The sequence below is a fragment of the Puma concolor genome, chromosome B3, assembly GCF_028749965.1.
Source record: "Puma concolor isolate L17-30 chromosome B3, mPumCon1.1.hap2, whole genome shotgun sequence".
NCBI classification, from domain to species: domain Eukaryota; kingdom Metazoa; phylum Chordata; class Mammalia; order Carnivora; family Felidae; genus Puma; species Puma concolor.
In genome coordinates, this window is record NC_141672.1 from 146,464,281 (window position 1) to 146,480,926 (window position 16,646).

The window sequence follows — 16,646 nt, forward strand, 5'->3', positions numbered from 1 at the left end:
GGGTTGTGTCACCTCTTGATTCTTACAACGTGAAAAGAAATTTATCAGCAGCCTCATTTATTAACTGTTCTCAAGCTTTTGCGCATCCCTAGAGTACACAGTCATACGCTTTCACACCTACAAGGGACAGACAGAAGTCACCCCACTCTGGGGCCCTTCACGTCGAGAGTCCTTTGTCTTTCTGTGCTGTGGATGCCTCTGGATTGCCTGGGGAAGCCTGTGGCTCCCTTCTCAGAGCAAGGGGTTTTGTTTGTTTGTTTGTTTTAAGATTTTTGAACATGAGCATGAGTGGGGGAAGGGTAGAGAGGAAAGAGACACAGAATCTGAAGCGGGTTCCAGGCTCCATGCTGTCAGCACAGAGCCCGATGCGGGGCTTGAACTCACGAACTATGGGATGGTAACCTGAGTCCAAGTTGGATGTTTAACCCACTGAGACACCCACGCGCCCCGAGCAAGGGTTTTAAGTCTGTAAAATAGAATATATTTGATCACAAAGGAAACCAATTATGCTGAAATACAGTACTAAAATATTTAAAAATTATGATACAATAATAGGTTTGCTTCTCCATTAATACACTAAATGGTAAGATCTGGAGGTACATTAGTTTTGCAGCGGTGATGAATATACATGGTATTTTGAGATGCCTGCTACAATTGTAATGTCATGTAAAAATATCTGTGGTTTCCATTGGTAACAAAATCACACAGGTATTGCTAAAACTACTGTATTTTGCAGCTGAAATTCTTATAACTGAAGGAGGACTCAAATTATATCTCAGTGACAGTGAAGATCTAATTCTTTGCCCATCCAGGCCCGTGGTCCCTGGGAGAGCCACAGGGCTCAGGTTAGGAACCCGTGCTCTGCGGTAAACCAGCCAAACTTCAACATATTTAGTGACACAGCACTCCATCTCAGACACGTCCATTCCAAGTGTCCTGTGTCATTAAAGTGTGAACTTTAGGGTCAGGTAAACCTAGAATCCAATCCCAGCTCCGTTGGCATGTAGTTATCTGTGACCACGACCAAGTTATTTACCCCTTTGGACGTTGGTTTCTTCCCTCCAAGAATAGGGATAACATGTAAATCTGTCAGAGCAAACAGCACATCGGTGCTTTGAAAATATTTTCTTCCCTTTGGTTTCAATGAATTGAAACCCACTTTTTTTTTTTTTAATTTCCACCTCATTTTGCCCTAGCTCTACTCTCTGGAGCCGTGCAAGTGCTCTTATATACTTGGAGACGGCCCTACCCCACCCCTGTGTTCCTCGTTTCCACCTGCTAATTCCGGTTGCTCCCCTGAATAAAAGAAAAGCTGGGAATAGAGCTGGGAGTTCTCTGTGGTGCTGTCCATCCCCCCAGAGAAGTGTATGGCCCCCAAACGGTCGCCCCCAAATGGTGTTAGCATTGTTCTTTTTTTCTTTCGAGACACTCCCTGTGGTGTCTGACATCCCTGTCCTTCCTAAGCTGCCGTAGTTTTTGTTCCCAGGTGGCTCACAGGTGCCTGGTCGGAGTGCTCTGTGTCTTGTGGGGAAGGATTCCGCAGTCGCCAAGTGACGTGCGTGCACACCAGAGCCAATGGAGCCACGCAGGTGATGTCTCCGAGGGCCTGCGCTCCCAAAGACAGGCCTCTGGGAGGAAGGCCATGCTCCAGTCACCCGTGCGGCCAGTGGGTCGTTGGACCGGGGGGCCAGGTAAAGTTGGACGAATCTAGTGTTTTCAGAGTACCGGAATCATCACTTAACTTCTAATGCATTATTTTCGATTTGGGGGGGCGGGTGGTCTGATTGATCTCTAAAACGAATGTAGGTGCCTGACCTCCAGGATTAGAGCTGGAGTGTCTCTGTGTCTTCTGATACAAAGGCAAATCACAGTTGGGTTCTTTGAATGCAGCCGTGCAGGAACAAGCTCCCAGGCTGACGAGCAGCCTCCAAGAAAAGGAGCAGAGGGACATTAGTAATAAGGGCACAGAAGTCTCATAACCCTCCCCCAATACCACCTGGAACAACAGTATAAATAAAAAAATATTCGGGAAAACAATTCTAAAGAAATGTGTAGGAACCTTATTAGCCTGCTACGGCTGCTGAAACAGAATACCACGCGCTGGGTGCCTTCAAGAGCAGAAGTTTATTTTCTCACAATTCTGGACGCTGGAAATCCAAGATCGAGTTCTGTCAGAGTTGGTTCCGGTGAGACCTCTCTTTCTGGCTTAGACAGTCACCTTCTCACTGTGTCCTCATGTGACCTCTTCTCTGGAGAGAGAGAGACAGAGAGAGAGAGAGAGAGAAAGAGATTTCTGGGGCCTCTTCCTCTTCTTATAAAGACAATATTCCCAAGAGATTAAGGCCCCACCCTTACGTCTCCATTAAACCTTTAATACCTCCCTATAGCACCTGTCACATTGGGGGTTAGAGCTTCAACATATACATTTTGAGGGGACACAGTTTGGTCCATAACATTCCACCTTCTGGTCCCCGCCCCCAAATCCATGTCCTTGTCGTGCGCAAAGTACACCCATCCCATCCCAATATCCCTAGAAGTCTTAACCCATTCTGTCCTCAGTTCAAGTCCAGAGTCTCACTAAATGCCACATACGGCAGGCATGGGTGAGAAGTGAGTCGTCCTGAGAGAGAATCCCTCTCCTGCTATGAAGCTGTAAAAGCAGACAAGTTATGGCCTCTGAACTATGGGGGTGGGACAAGCAGAAAAAGAAAGAAAGAAAGAAAGAAAGAAAGAAAGAAAGAAAGAAAGAAAGAAAGAAAGAAAGAAAGAAAGAAAGAAAGAAAGAAAGAAAGAAAGAAAGAAAGAAAGAAAGAAAGAAAGAAAGAAAGAAAGAAAGAAAAGAAAGAGAAAGAAAGAGAGAGAGAAAGAAAGAGAAAGAAAGAAAGAAAGAAAGAAAGAAAGAAAGAAAGAAAGAAAGAAAGAAAGAAAGAAAGAAAGAAAAAGAAACTGGAAAAAGAAAGGGGTGATGGGTCCCAGTCAAGACCGAAATCTATCAGGGTCAATTCCATCAGATCTTAATGCTTGAGGATAATCTTCTTTGGCTGGATGCTCACCCTCCAGACCCACCAGGACAATGGCATTGCCCCCGTGGCCCTAGACAGCAGCCTCCCCCATGTGACTCTTTGGAGTGGTCCTGCCTGTGACGCACTAGGCAGGGGCAGGCGGGCCCACAGGAATTGAGAGGGGGGCCCCACCCTCTGAAAGTGAGGAGCAAACAGCCTTGCCCCTGTGTGCAGTGGGACCGACAGCCTTGGTGAGCTCTGAATCCAGGTCATTCTTCCCTCTTCCTGAAGGATGAAACATGTTGGCAGCTGAATGGCTTTATCCCATCCTGTAGAATCTATAGTTTCTAAAGCTTTCTTTAACCGGGTCCCAACTATGTTCCTTTGGTCCAAACTGGCAATGGCTCTGGCTCTAGCCCTGGCTTCCACTGAGATGGCTGAGTGACTCCATGGCCAACCTCCTTATACAGCGATCGCCCGGCCACACCCTTCATGTTCTCTCCAGAACGTATTCTCTCATCCTTCGACATGTGGATAGACTGACACTTTCCGGAATCCTCCAGTTGTGGTTCCTTTTTGCCTAACGGTTCCTTCAGTTTATGTCTGTCCACTGATGTTCCAATATCAGCAGTAAGAGGAAGCCAGGCTGCACGTTCCGCACTTTGCTTAGGAATCTCCCCAGTGAAATATCCAATTTCATCACCCACAAAGTCTAGCATCCACAAAACACTAGAACACGATTCGCCCACAGTTTTGCCACTTTAGAGTGATGTTCACCTTTCCTCTGGTTCCTAGAGGCGTGGTCCTTACTTCCCCCTAAAACCTCGCCAGAATCCCCCTTAATGTTTGTACAGTAAAGCTTTGGTCTGCGAGCACAATTCACTCTGGAAACACACTTGTAATCCAAAGCACTTGTATCTCAAAGCGAATTTCCCCATAGGAAATAATAGAAACTCAGATGTTTTGTTCTACAACCCAAAAATATTCCTATAAAAATTATTATGGTACCATAATATAATACAAAATAATAAGAAAATACAAAATATAGAGAAAAATAAATTAACCTGCACTTAACTTTGAAAACCTTCGTGGCTGGTGTGAGAGAGACAAGCAAGAGGAGGGTGATTGTGTAGGACGACTTTCACGATCACTGACGGAATCACTGCTATTGGCCAATGGAATCTTTTTCTTTTCGTGCAACTTTAACAAGGAGCCTATCCAATGACCTAGAATGAGCAAAGCATTCTTAAGCTCGCTCTTGTCTGGAAAAGCAAAGGACTGTCCCGAGGTGCTTTGAAGTGACAAAAAATACACCAGTGCCAGTTGTGGGCACCTTCCAATGTTCTGAAAAATCGCTGATCTCTGCCAAACACCGCAGCCTGAGACCGAGCATCTGAACGTGGGAGACGATCACCCACAATCCTGCAGCGAGAGAGAGCGAGAGAGGGAGGGAGAGAGAAGGAGAGAGAGAGAACCACTGGGCTCAGTTGTGATCATGTGATATCCCGTGTCACGTCCTACTCGTATTGCAAGCCATCGCTCGTTTATCAAATTAAAATTTATTAGAAATGTTTGCTCGTCTTGCGGAACACCCGCAGAACTAGTTACTCGCAATCCAAGGTTTCACTGTACTAATAACAACGTCCCCTTCAAGGCAACCAAGTTTTTTCTAGCACCTCAAAACTCTTCCAGCCTCTACCCATCACCCAATCCCTGAGCTGCTTCCACACTTTTAAATATTTGTTACAGTAGCACCCCACATTTCAGTACCAAAATCTGTATATCTGCATTAGCCAGGGTCCTCCAGAGAAACAAACCAAGAGGGTGTGTGTGTGTGTGTGTGTGTGTGTGTGTGTGTGTGTGTCAAGAGATTTATTATAAGGAATTAACTCATGCAGTTATGGAGGTTGACAAGTCCCAAGAGCTGCAGACAGCTGCTATTGTCATTCTAGCCCAAAGGCCAGCAGGCTAGAGACCCAGGAAGAGCCAGTGCTTCGGTTCAAGTCCAGAAGCAGGAAAAAGCCGATATCCCAGTTCAAAGACAGTCTGAGTCAGGACGAGTTCTTTCTTACTTGGGGGGGAGGGCCAGTCTTTGTGTTCTCTCCAGCCCTTCAACTGATTGGGTGGCGCCCACCCACGTTAGAGGGAACAATCTGCTTTCCCCTGACTACTGATTTCAATGTTTATCTCATCTAAAAACACCCTCCCAGAAGCACCCAGAATCGTGCTTGGCCAAATATCCGGGCACACCGTGGCCCAGCCAAGCTGACACACAAAATTAACCAATAAAGAAAATTATCCCATGAAGACAAATAGAAGACATGGTTGAAAACATTGTTGAAAAGTAGGCCGAATAAAGGAACCCTCTATACTGTGAAGGTGTCTGCTTCCTTAAATGGGCCGAAACATGTGATATAATTCCAGCTAAGACTACGGCAGAACGCTTTTGGGAAACTTAAGATAATTTTGACATTCACACGGGAGAACAAATGAGCACAGGAAATTTTGGGGAAAATCCACTCACTAGAGGTGTGGAGAGACCTTCTGAATGTGGTGTTTCAGCTGCTGCGAAGCAGTTGTAAGTGAGATAGTACAGTGTCAGTGCGGGACAGTAGCCCCGAGTCGCACAGTGTAATGGTATGACACACACAGACCCATGTTAAGCGGGTTCAATGTTCAAAGGTAATTAATCACAGGGGAAGAATTGCTTAAAAAGCTAATGTTAAACCGCCAAGGTTTTTTTTTTTAAGAAAATTAAAGAAGATCTAAATAAATGGAAAGGCATCCCATATTTATGGATCAGAATACTTAACGTGAAGCTGAGAACACTTTCCACATTGATCAACGGATTCAACACAATCCCTGTAAAATCTCCCAGCTGGCTTCTCTGCAGATACTGACGAGCTGATCCCTAAAATTCATATGGAAATAGAAAGGACCCGGAATCGCCAAAACCATCTTGAGAAAAGAACGAGGTTGGAGGGCTCAGACTTCTTGGTTTCAAAACTTAGCACAGAGCTGTAGTCATCCAGGCAGTGTGGGTAGACAGGGGATAGACCTAGAGATCGCTAGAATAGACTTTAGCTTAAGGTCGAGAGGTAAATTTCTGTATCAGTGTCGGTTGGCTTCCTACAAGGGGGACGAGACCATTCAGTGGAGAAAGAATAACCTCTCTGGCAAATGGTCCCAGACAACTGGATATCCGCGTGCACAGAAGAATGAAGTTGGACCCCTAGCTTATACCGTATGCAAGAGATTAACTCCAAGTGTATCAGAGACCTAAATTCAAGAGCTGAAACTACAGAGCTCTTGGAAGAAATGTAGATATGAACCTTCATGCTTTGGGTTAGCAAGTGGATTTTTAGGTATGATAACCGAAAACGATGACAATGTAGTTGGGCTACATGAAAATTAAACACCTTTGTGCTACAAAGGGCATGACTGAGAAGGTGAACAGGAATAGAATCAGCATGAGGGCAAGGCCTTTTCAAGGATAAAACAAAGTATAAGGAAAAGGTAATATGCATTATGACATGAAAATTTAAGAATTGCACGTCAAAAAACTTTTTTTTTTTTTTCTATAACTGAACTCATCCTGACACAGAAGCCTCCACTTTTGCACAGGGCAGGAAAACCCAAACTTGACAGTTGCCTATGCTTTTTTTTTTTTTTTTTTAATTTTTTTTTTCAACGTTTTTATTTATTTTGGGGACAGAGAGAGACAGAGCATGAACGGGGGAGGGGCAGAGAGAGAGGGAGACACAGAATCGGAAACAGGCTCCAGGCTCCGAGCCATCAGCCCAGAGCCCGACGCGGGGCTCGAACTCACAGACCGAGAGATCGTGACCTGGCTGAAGTCGGACGCTCAACCGACTGCGCCACCCAGGCGCCCCTGCCTATGCTTTTAAGCACAGTCCTATCAGGACCTAAGCCCTGTCGATTACAGATTGGCCCTGTTCTTTTCCCTTCTCCCCAGAGATGGTCTAAGTTTCCGGCCGGGGGAGGGGGAAAGTGGAGGTGGAAGGTCCTCGGGTGTCTTCTTGGCCCTGAAGGAGGGCTGCCTGGTCCTCAGAGCTGCACCCCCACCCTCCCTGACCTCCCCTGGGGACAGCTGGTTCCCTGTAGCCGACCTTCCCCTGGCAGTGCCCCTCCGTACGTGACCTTGGTACCACAGCATGCCTGAGCTCACAAGGTCATCCGTGCTGCACTCTGATTTCGTTACAGTGCCCTGCGCGTTGCCTGGGTCGCACAGCGAGGATGCCGCAGCATCGCGCAGCTTGTCAAGGCCACAACAGCTCTGACTCGGGCTGTGACGACAGAAGCAGGTACTGGCCCTGCCCTCGGGCGACGCGAAACCTCTCCCGCCTCGGTCAGTGGCTGTGGCCACCTGGGAATGGAATGATGTCTCCTGTCTACTCCCTTCTCCTAATTGACGATTCCTATACCGCCATCCTGGGCAGTATGCATTATACTGAAATATCAGTTATCACGTACTGTTACAGTTACAAATCATTTGAACGTTAAACAGGTAGAGAGGTGCCCCAGAGAGGGGAACAAAATAGAGTAGCAGTGAGAATAGATATTTTTCCTTCCGTACACAAAGTTGGTAAAGCCTAATAACACTGAAGTTCACAGATTAAATCTTCCTCGTGTTTTCAGTGAACTACTTACTGTATTTCCCCGCTTAGAAACTATTTTGATAGTTTTGTTTTGTTGAACTATTTTGGCACAGTGGTTTAGCAGAGAATGACAGAGGCGTTTGCCTTGTTAAGGGGCTTAAACCGGAAAGGACTCTGCTTCCCTCTTAGTAGAAGTCTAAGCTGGTGGATGGCTTGGGGTAGAGGGTGTTGTTCCATGAGGTCACGCAGAGACCCAGACTCCTCCCCCCCCCCCCGCCACCCACCGTCCCAGAGAGGCGAGCCCCAGCCAGCCCAGAGTGGGGGAGAGAGCCGAAAGCACATGAATGAGAGACTTTGGACTTCTCCCACTCTCGCGTTGTGTGATCGGGGTTACCTGGCCTCCTCGTGTGCGGGAGGGAGCGTTACCGCCCGTGTACAATTACAGTTGGGAGGTTTTGAGTAGCTGCTCTAATGTAAAGTACCTAAGAAGCCTGGATCATCGAAGATGCTCCATATATGGCTCCTTTTCCCTCCTTCTGCCCTGAGTGTTGCTGGAAAAAATGAGATGACCTTGAAAGCTGGCTCACTTTCCATCTTGAGCCTTCAGTAAGGCTTGGCGACATAGCATCAGCTGTGGTTCCTATTCCCCACAACACAACTCAGGCCAGAACTATTTTCCTCAAATGGAAAATGTTTGGAACAGCTGCCCTCCTTCTCAACAGGCAACCTAGTTCTGTCTTTTGCTGAGAAGACAGAGACCACACACAGATTGGTATCAATTATCCCAGATGTTTTGCTTTGCATTCCCAAAGGAACACTTACAACACAGACACTTACCTGCGTGGATTGAGCTTTCTGGATGTATTTTCCTCACACTTGTTTTTTTCTCCTTATCGATACTTCCTCCCCATCTTAGTACGTAAGATTCACTTTTCCTTCGTTGTATTCCGTTCTTTTCCGTCGTCGTATTTCACATTACCTCACTGCATTGCTGATGGACATTTGATTGTTTGGGGTTTTTTTTTGTTTGCGTGTGTGTTTGTTTTTGCTATTACAAATACTGCCGTAGGCATTTTAGGACTGCAGTAGGCATATATCTTTCTGCACGAAGGGTTGTATTCTTAGAGGATAGTTTTTGGTATGGAATGGGATTGACAGGGCTGTTCATTCTGATACTAAGTTACCATCAAAATTGCCTATTCCGGGAGTATATGAGAGTTCCCCCCTTTTCATGAACATTTTAATAGGTTTTCAGTCTTTGTGAAAATTTTTGTCAATCTGATGGGTGAAAAATCACATCTTACTGTAATTCATACTTTTCTGATTACTTTTTATATGCCTTTTGGCACTTTGTATTTTTTTCGCAAACCCATCCACTTTTTTCCATCCCTCCCATGATTACCGGCAGCCACGCCGTCCAACTGGTCACCCTCCACCTGCTGCTCCTTTCCAGACCAGCCCCCACACTGCAGCCTGAGCAATCCTTTCCAGAACCACGTCTGATCGCACCTCCACGACACCCCACCGCGCTGTGGGATTAAAGTCCCGCTAGAGGCTTCCCTTGCTCTGAGTGGGAAGGGTGGCCAAAGTATGCGACGTGGCCTAGAGAACACTGCACAGTCAACTCTTCCCTGCCCTCACCGCCTCATCCCAGACCTCACACACCCCCACTGTTGGTGCTGCAGCCACGTTGTCTTTCCTCCAGGACACGTGCTAGATTCGCCACGCGCTCTCCAACCAATGGCAGCGAAAATAAGATGCCAAGACATACTAGAGAGGATCAAAGGCATGGAGGGGTCTATCAGGGGGCTCAGTTGTGTGACAAAGTGGGGTTTTAGGAAAAGAGTTGTGGAGATGAACCGAAACGGTGGAAGCATTTAGAAGAAAGAATAGAAGAAAAATTCCTGGAGCTGGGGGGAGGCGAGGAGGGGTCAAGTTGCCTTTCGTTTTCTCCATCATCTCTGCTTCCTCCAGGCTTGGCCGCCCTGCTGTTACATCCCGGTGCTTTTCTCTCGCGCTGTTAGCTTTCCCAAGTTGAGACATTGAGGAGGACTCGTAGAAACAGGGTTGCTTTGTGATTTTTAGCACCATTTCTACTCTCCTGTTTTCTACAGGGAAGCACAGGTGTGTGTAGCACCCATGCCCAGACTGTGTCCCCCTTGCTCAGATGTCCCCACGTCCCCATCCCCAGTCCTGTCCGGCTGGGAGGAGGTGGGATCTCTGTGCTGGACCAACCTTAGGTTCTTTCTCTGGGTCCTCAGTCAATGCCCAGCCTCCGGAACTTCTGCTTCCGCGTTGGTCCCTAGCTCCCCGCGTCCTCTCATCTGTCATGGGCTCTGCGGCTCCTCCTGCCCGCCCCTTCCGCTCCCCACCCCGGGACCTGCCTTCCATCAGAGCAGAGATTGGCCCCGTCAGTTTGGGTCCTTCGGGCCCCTGAAACAACAAAAGTCAGCTCGGAATGATTGATGCAGAAAAGGCGGGAGATTTCTCGTTAAGACAGGACCGCCCAGCACTTGGGCGCAACAGTTTGGTCTCCTTTTAAAACACATGTTTTTGTGCCTGTTCGGTGAGTATTTGTTCCACCTTTTTTCAGTAGTAAAAGCTCATCTGTGCGTGGTATGGCTGAGCAGTGCTGGGTCTATGCCCAGTTGTCTGAAACAACTACGATTCATAACCACTGGGGAAAATAAAAGCCCTGTAATTAATAGGATAGCCTCCTCCTCTTCCCATGTAAGATCTTAAAGAGTTTGAGGGGATGGTGTTGTTTAAGTAAAAACATTTTGATGGAGTCTCCCCCTCCTGGCTAATCAAAGTACTGCTTCCAACTACATGTAACATTCTCTCCCCTGGAGATGATCAGGTTATCACAATTTTCTCCATCTTCCTCCATGTCCAGTGGTGTTTCTACTCTCCTTATGGATCATGCGCCCTGGTAAGGAGCCTTTTTAAAACATTTTTTTAAATGCTTATTTACTTTTGAGAGAGATAGACAGAGCGTGAGCAGGGGAGGGGCAGAGAGAGACACAGAATCCGAAGCAGGCTCCAGGCTCCGAGCTGTCAGCACAGAGCCCGACGCAGGGCTCGAACTCCCAAACTGTGAGACCATGAGCTGAGCTGAAGTCGGGTGCTTAACAGACTGAGCCACCCAGGCGCCCCTGGTAAGGAGCCTTTTTTTTTTTTTTTTTAATGTTTATTTATTTTTGAGACAGAGAGAGACAGAGCATGAACGGGGGAGGGTCAGAGAGAGAGGGAGACACAGAATCGGAAGCAGACTCCAGGCTCTGAGCCATCAGCCCAGAGCCTGACGCGGGGCTCGAACTCACAGACTGCGAGATCGTGACCTGAGCTGAAGTCGGACACTTAACCGACTGAGCCACCCAGGCGCCCCAGGAGCCTTTTATGGGAATATACAGACGTGTCTCAAGAATTCAAAGGGAGAGAACGCCGTCAGACCACAGGAAGGACCGTGACCAAGAAATGAGAAGTTCCTGGGGGTTTTCCCCCTTTGTCTCTGCCGCTTACTGTGTTTCTGCTTCATTCTTTGTCTCTTCTGAATATTTTTTTTTCCTATTTCTCTGGCCTGTGTGGCACAACATGGCCACCATTGCTCCAGCCTTCAGGTTTATAGGTCTTATTCCAGAAACCTCCAGGCTCACGGAGGAAAGACAGTTCTTGAACCGGCTCAGCCAAGCTAGGGCTGTCTTCCATTCACCTGTGGGGTGGGAGACATTCCCATGTAGCGCAAAGATACCTCCCAGGAGCCCTGGCTCGGGGAGCAAGTGTGGGCCCTCTAGGGTGGCTCTGCCCTCTGGGTAAACGTCCTCAAAAACCAGAGGGTACCAACCTTCTGTTCTGTCCTAAAGGGTAAGGAGCCACAGACAGATCCCTCTCCCCAGATGGTCTTTGCTAACTCTGAGCATGAGGCCTGGTGTGGCCATATTGTAAATGGAAGAGTGAGTGCCGTCTCGTAGCAGACAAGGTTGCTCGCACAGATTCGCACTCATGCCCGGACATACCTCCAGGGCTCAGATGAACAAAACTCAGCTTGCCAGCAAAGTGGAGGAAGCCATACAGACCGTGAGCCGTGCCTGCTTCCTTGCCTAGACTGACCCGCTCTGGCTTTCTCAGGACAGTGTGTCTTTTGCGGGGGGGGGGGGGGGGGGGGCGTATCTTGACTTGGTGTTAGAAGTGAGTGGAAACACGTGTGTGCTCACCTCTCGCTGTCACGACGGGGCCACCGCCTTCCTCATCAGCCAGCCGTGCCCAACACAAGTCGGCTTCCTGGCCAGCAGGGTCCGGATCGGCGAACCTCGAGGACACGGAAAATAACGGCACGGGAAAAGGCTTGATCTCAGCACGAAGTGACACCCTGCTTCTCCCATTTTCCATTTTTTTTTTCCTTTTTCTTTTTTTTTTTTTTCCCCCTCTTTCAGACCCACCTCGAAGGGGAACTGCTCGTCCGGGGCGTGTGACGCGTGCTGGCGCCCCGGCCCCTGGAGGCCCTGCACGGCGGCCTGCGGCAGGGGCTTCCAGTCCCGGAGGGTCGACTGTGTCCACACCAGGAGCTGCTGGCCCGTGGCTGAGAGACACTGCGTGCAGAAAAAGAAACCGGCTTCCTGGCGGCACTGTGTGGGGCCTTCCTGCCATAGTACGTACCCCTGTCGGGCCTGCCAGCGCCCCAGCCTTGTCCCGGCCAGACCCGGGGGTGCCTCCCTCGCCAGCGGCTGGTGGCACGGCCCACGGGCCATCCGGGGTGCAGGTGGCATCTTGGGGCACGGGGAGATTAGCCCCTTGGATGCGGGTACAGCTCGGTGTCCTTTTGGGAAGAGCCGTCGAACCAGCTGGATGTCCGCGGCCTTGGCTCCTACTGCCTCCTCCCACCTGTCAGCCTCACCGCACCCCCTTCTGCCTGCGGCTCTCATCTGCTGGGACAGCGATTCTTAAAGATTTGACCTGTTTGTACGATTATATGTTCACGTAGGCATATATTTTTATGTTATTCATATATTATAGTTATTATATGATTTTTGCAAAATGTAATCATAAATATATGTAGCCAGGGAGCAGGCTCCTAGCTTGTATTGGTTTGCCAAGGGGTCCACACCCCTGCCGTTCCAAGCACTGAGAGGAAAGACGGAGGCCAGGAGGGCGGCGAGGCCCCGGAGAGCGGCGTGAGGCCGCGCGGCCGGCTAAGCGGGGAGCCCACTGTGCTTCTGAGCCTAGTGCAGAGTCGTGGCTCTAACCCCAGCCTCGTGGGGGCTCTCTCCGCTTTTTAAAATTTGGGTCCAGCTGACACACAGCGCTGCATTAGTTTCCGGCGCAAGACGTAACGATGGGACATTTTTTTTTTTTTAATTTATTCTCAAGTTAGTTAACATAGAGTGTCGTCTTGGCTCCAGGAGTAGAACAGAGTGATTCATCTCTTACCTGTAACACCCAGTGCTCGTCCCAACAGGTGCCCTCCTCTACGCCCATCCCCCGTTTAGCCCATCCCCCTCCCACCTCCCCTCCAGCAACCCTCAGTTTGTTCTCTGTCTTTAAGAGTCTCTTATGGTTTGCCTCCCTCTCTGTCTTTATCTTATTTTTCCTCAAAAGATTAAAAAAAAATTTTTTTTTCAACGTTTTTTATTTATTATTTTTGGGACAGAGAGAGACAGAGCATGAACGGGGGAGGGGCAGAGAGAGAGAGAGGGAGACACAGAATCGGAAACAGGCTCCAGGCTCTGAGCCATCGGCCCAGAGCCCGACGCGGGGCTTGAACTCCCGGACCGCGAGATCGTGACCTGGCTGAAGTCGGACGCTCAACCGACTGCGCCACCCAGGTGCCCCAAAGATTTTTTAAATGTGTATTTATTTTTGAGAGAGAGAGCTAGAGAGTGTAAGCGGGACAGGTGTGGAGAGAGAGGGGGAGAGAGAGAATCCCAGGCAGACTCCATGCTGTCAGCACAGAACCCTATGTGGGGCTCGCACTCACAAACCGCGAGACCATGACCTGAGCTGAAGTCGGATGCCCAACTGACTGAGCCACCCAGGCGCCCCTCAGAGGATTTTTTTTAAAACTACATCTCAGGGCTCCTGGGTGACTCAGTTGGTTAAGCATCCGACTTCAGCTCAGGTCATGATCTCCTATGGGTTCGAACCCTGTGTCGGGCTCTGTGCTGACAGCTCGGAGCCTGGACCCTGCTTCGGATTCTGTGCGTGTGTCTCCCTCTCTCTCTGCCCCTCCTCTGCTCATGCTCTGTCTCTCTCTGTCTCTCAAAAATGAATAAACGCTACAAAACCATTAAGGGGTGCCTGGGTGGCTCAGTCCCTCTCTCTCTGTCCCTCCCCTGCTTGTGCTGTCTGTCTCTCTCTCTCAAAAATAAAATAAAAACATAAAAAGAAACCACAGCGTTTAAACTGCGTTGCCCACGAGCACTGCGTTCCACGGATATCTGGTTTTTTCTTCCCTGCAGGAGCCTGCATGGACACCACACACTACTGTATGTTTGTAAAGCATCTCAACTTGTGTTCGCTCGATGTCTACAAACAAAGGTGCTGCTGGACGTGTCTGGAAGGGTAAACCTGTGGAAGGGTCGTAGCGCTGCTGTGAAGAAGAGACCAGAAGTGTAGAAGCTCTTTCCCCCACGTAGCTGGTTCAGAAACATGTTATTTCTTTAAAAAAAAAAACACAAAAAACACTCTAGATTCTGCATGCAAACAGGTCGATGCAAACTCACCGCTGGTGGCGTTTTGTGCTGTCGTTTTCCCCACGGCCGGTCTTTAATTCCAGCTCTTTGAAGCGATGCATCCGGGACCAACGAGCGTACCATGGCAGGCGTGCCGTGGCACGTGGGACCTCCCCGTGTCCTCCTCATCAGGAAATCGCCCAGGTCCCCAGGACGTGGTCGCATGCTTCCTCCCGTGACGCGTAGGCTAATAGCATACAGCGTCCCGAAGTCTTGAGGGACACATGGCAACCGATGACTTCCTCTTCTCTCCCAAGCTTTAGGGTTTCAACAGGTTTATAAAGCGTTTACACTCTGGAAGCCCTGGCCAGTCGCCGTTAAGATGGCGTGATTGGTGCCAGTGGCGTTTTGATGGGTCCCGAAGCCCAGGCTGTGAATGAGAGGCAGTCGCACCGACTGATCCGAGGATCCTGGGGCGGGGAGCTGCGTCTTGCCCTTACGCTTAGGGAACCGGTGGAAGAAACCACAGAGGAAACCTTGCTGCCAGCTTCACGACCATGGAGCTCTATCTGTGACCAAATGAGGCATCTCGGAAATCAAAGGAGAGGGGGCATTCACCTTTTCTACTGATTTTGCAGTGCAGTCAAAGCTTTCTTTTAAGAGCTGTGAATGAGACTTCTTCTGAGCACTATTCTCTTGCACACAAACAGAAAATCAAAGCCTTATTAGACCTAATTTATGCATACGATAGTATTCCTGAGGGTTCTTATTTCGGGAAGATTATAAGAAAGTAATCTAAATATGAAACACGGTGGTTGGAAAGACTTGTTTATAGTAAAGCATTGTTTTCCTTCAGACTGATTTGTCGGTAAATCCAAAGTGAATTTGGGTGAGGCTAGAAGTTACAGTTGGGGCTAGAGGTCAGGGTTAGGATTTGGCGAGTAAGTGTAGGGTTTGTGTTAGTTTTAGGACTGGGTTAGCTGAGAATGGAAATTACGGTAGGGTGAAGGCTGGAGTTGGCTTTGGGGGTTGAGGTTAGGGTCGGGACCAGGACGGGTTGTGTTGGGTTGCGTTCGAACTGGCGCCAGTGCTGGTGTTGGTGACAGTGTCAGGCTGGAGGGTAAACCTGGAGTAAGTGTTTCTGCGGAAGTAGTCTGGGGCTAGCATGAAAGTTCGAAAGCCGATTTGGTTATGGCGCCCCTTCCCTTATATCCTGCCGATTACTGCTCTAGATGGCACACAAGCCCAAGTCAGTGGCCGTCCGTGCTTACGTGGCGACCCAGCCACCCGCACCCGTGTGCTGCCCCCAGCGCGCCGGCCACGACATCCCCCGAAGCAGGTGGCTCTGGACCTGATCACAAAGACGTGAGCAGCGCGCTTGGTCTTTGGACGTGTCTGTGGACGAGCTCGCTGAGTCTCTCGACCACATTCTGAGCACCAGCCCTCGTGTTCTGACTTTAGCCTCACGGACACTGGTGATAAACACTACTGTACGTGGAGGGTTTGGTGGCCGGGATGGATGGGGATGGGGAAGGGCACACACACCAGCCCGCGGGTTGTTAATCATCAATCACCCTTGATTGTCGAAGGATTTTAAATTAAAAGAAAGATCATTTGTAAAATACTCTTTGTATATATTTATTATATGACTTAAAGGTGCAATATTTTATTTTGTACAGTATGTAATAAAGACATGGGACATATATTTTTCTTATTAACAAAATTTCTTATTAAATTGCTTCACCTTTGTATTTAAAGTCGCTAATTTTCTTGTACTTTTGTTACCATTCAAACGATGTTCCTGTGTACTGTATTTTACTACTGTTTCCATAACATAAGAGTTAATGTTTCTTTCATGACCCTTAAGTGATTCAGAAATAAATTTGATTATTCAGTGGCATCCTTAGACACGTGAGTGGCTTGCTTGTATTGTTTTTTGATTTTGTCGCCTGGGTCAGCCTTCTTGTGGGTCTGGGAGCGGACCTGATGGGTTCCCAGTCCTGGATCGTCTTGTGAAATGGGGGTTAGAGGATTCAGGGCGGATCACATAGAAATTCAACTCTCACTCCCTCGCCCAGTCGTTTATACCCTGCGCATTAGAGTGAAAGCGATGTCAAGGGCAGAAAGGGTGGAAAGAAGTCCCAAATGGACAGCCTGAGACAGGTTTAGAAGTAGGTGGTGGTAAGAAAACAAGAAGTACTAATCATCTTTGATTTGGGATCATTAAGAGGGTTATAGGGACTGACCGACTGTGTCTGCACCTAAAGACTTTTTGGCCGCAGTTGGTGAGGAATCAAAGTCCCTCGTTCAACACTAGGATTCACTCTTAGCGTTGCCCGAGCAGTTCTTACAAACCA

The 16,646-nt window shown here is 48.6% G+C and overlaps 1 protein-coding gene across 3 annotated transcripts in view; it reads left to right on the forward strand.

The window, feature by feature from the left end:
* ADAMTSL3 (ADAMTS like 3) overlaps positions 1-16,195 on the forward strand; it is a 353,901-nt gene extending 337,706 nt beyond the window's left edge. For 2 of the 3 annotated variants that reach the window (XM_086711719.1, XM_086711721.1), the window contains 4 exons: positions 1,487-1,691; positions 7,227-7,327; positions 12,055-12,269; positions 14,077-16,195. In XM_086711719.1, the coding sequence (XP_086567845.1) occupies positions 1,487-1,691; positions 7,227-7,327; positions 12,055-12,269; positions 14,077-14,183 (628 nt within the window). In that variant the 3' untranslated portion in view covers positions 14,184-16,195. Of the gene's footprint in view, positions 1-1,486; positions 1,692-7,226; positions 7,328-9,595; positions 10,799-12,054; positions 12,270-14,076 lie in introns of those variants that run through there. The other variant, XM_086711720.1, reaches the window with a different exon arrangement.
* Positions 16,196-16,646: the final 451 nt, after the last annotated feature.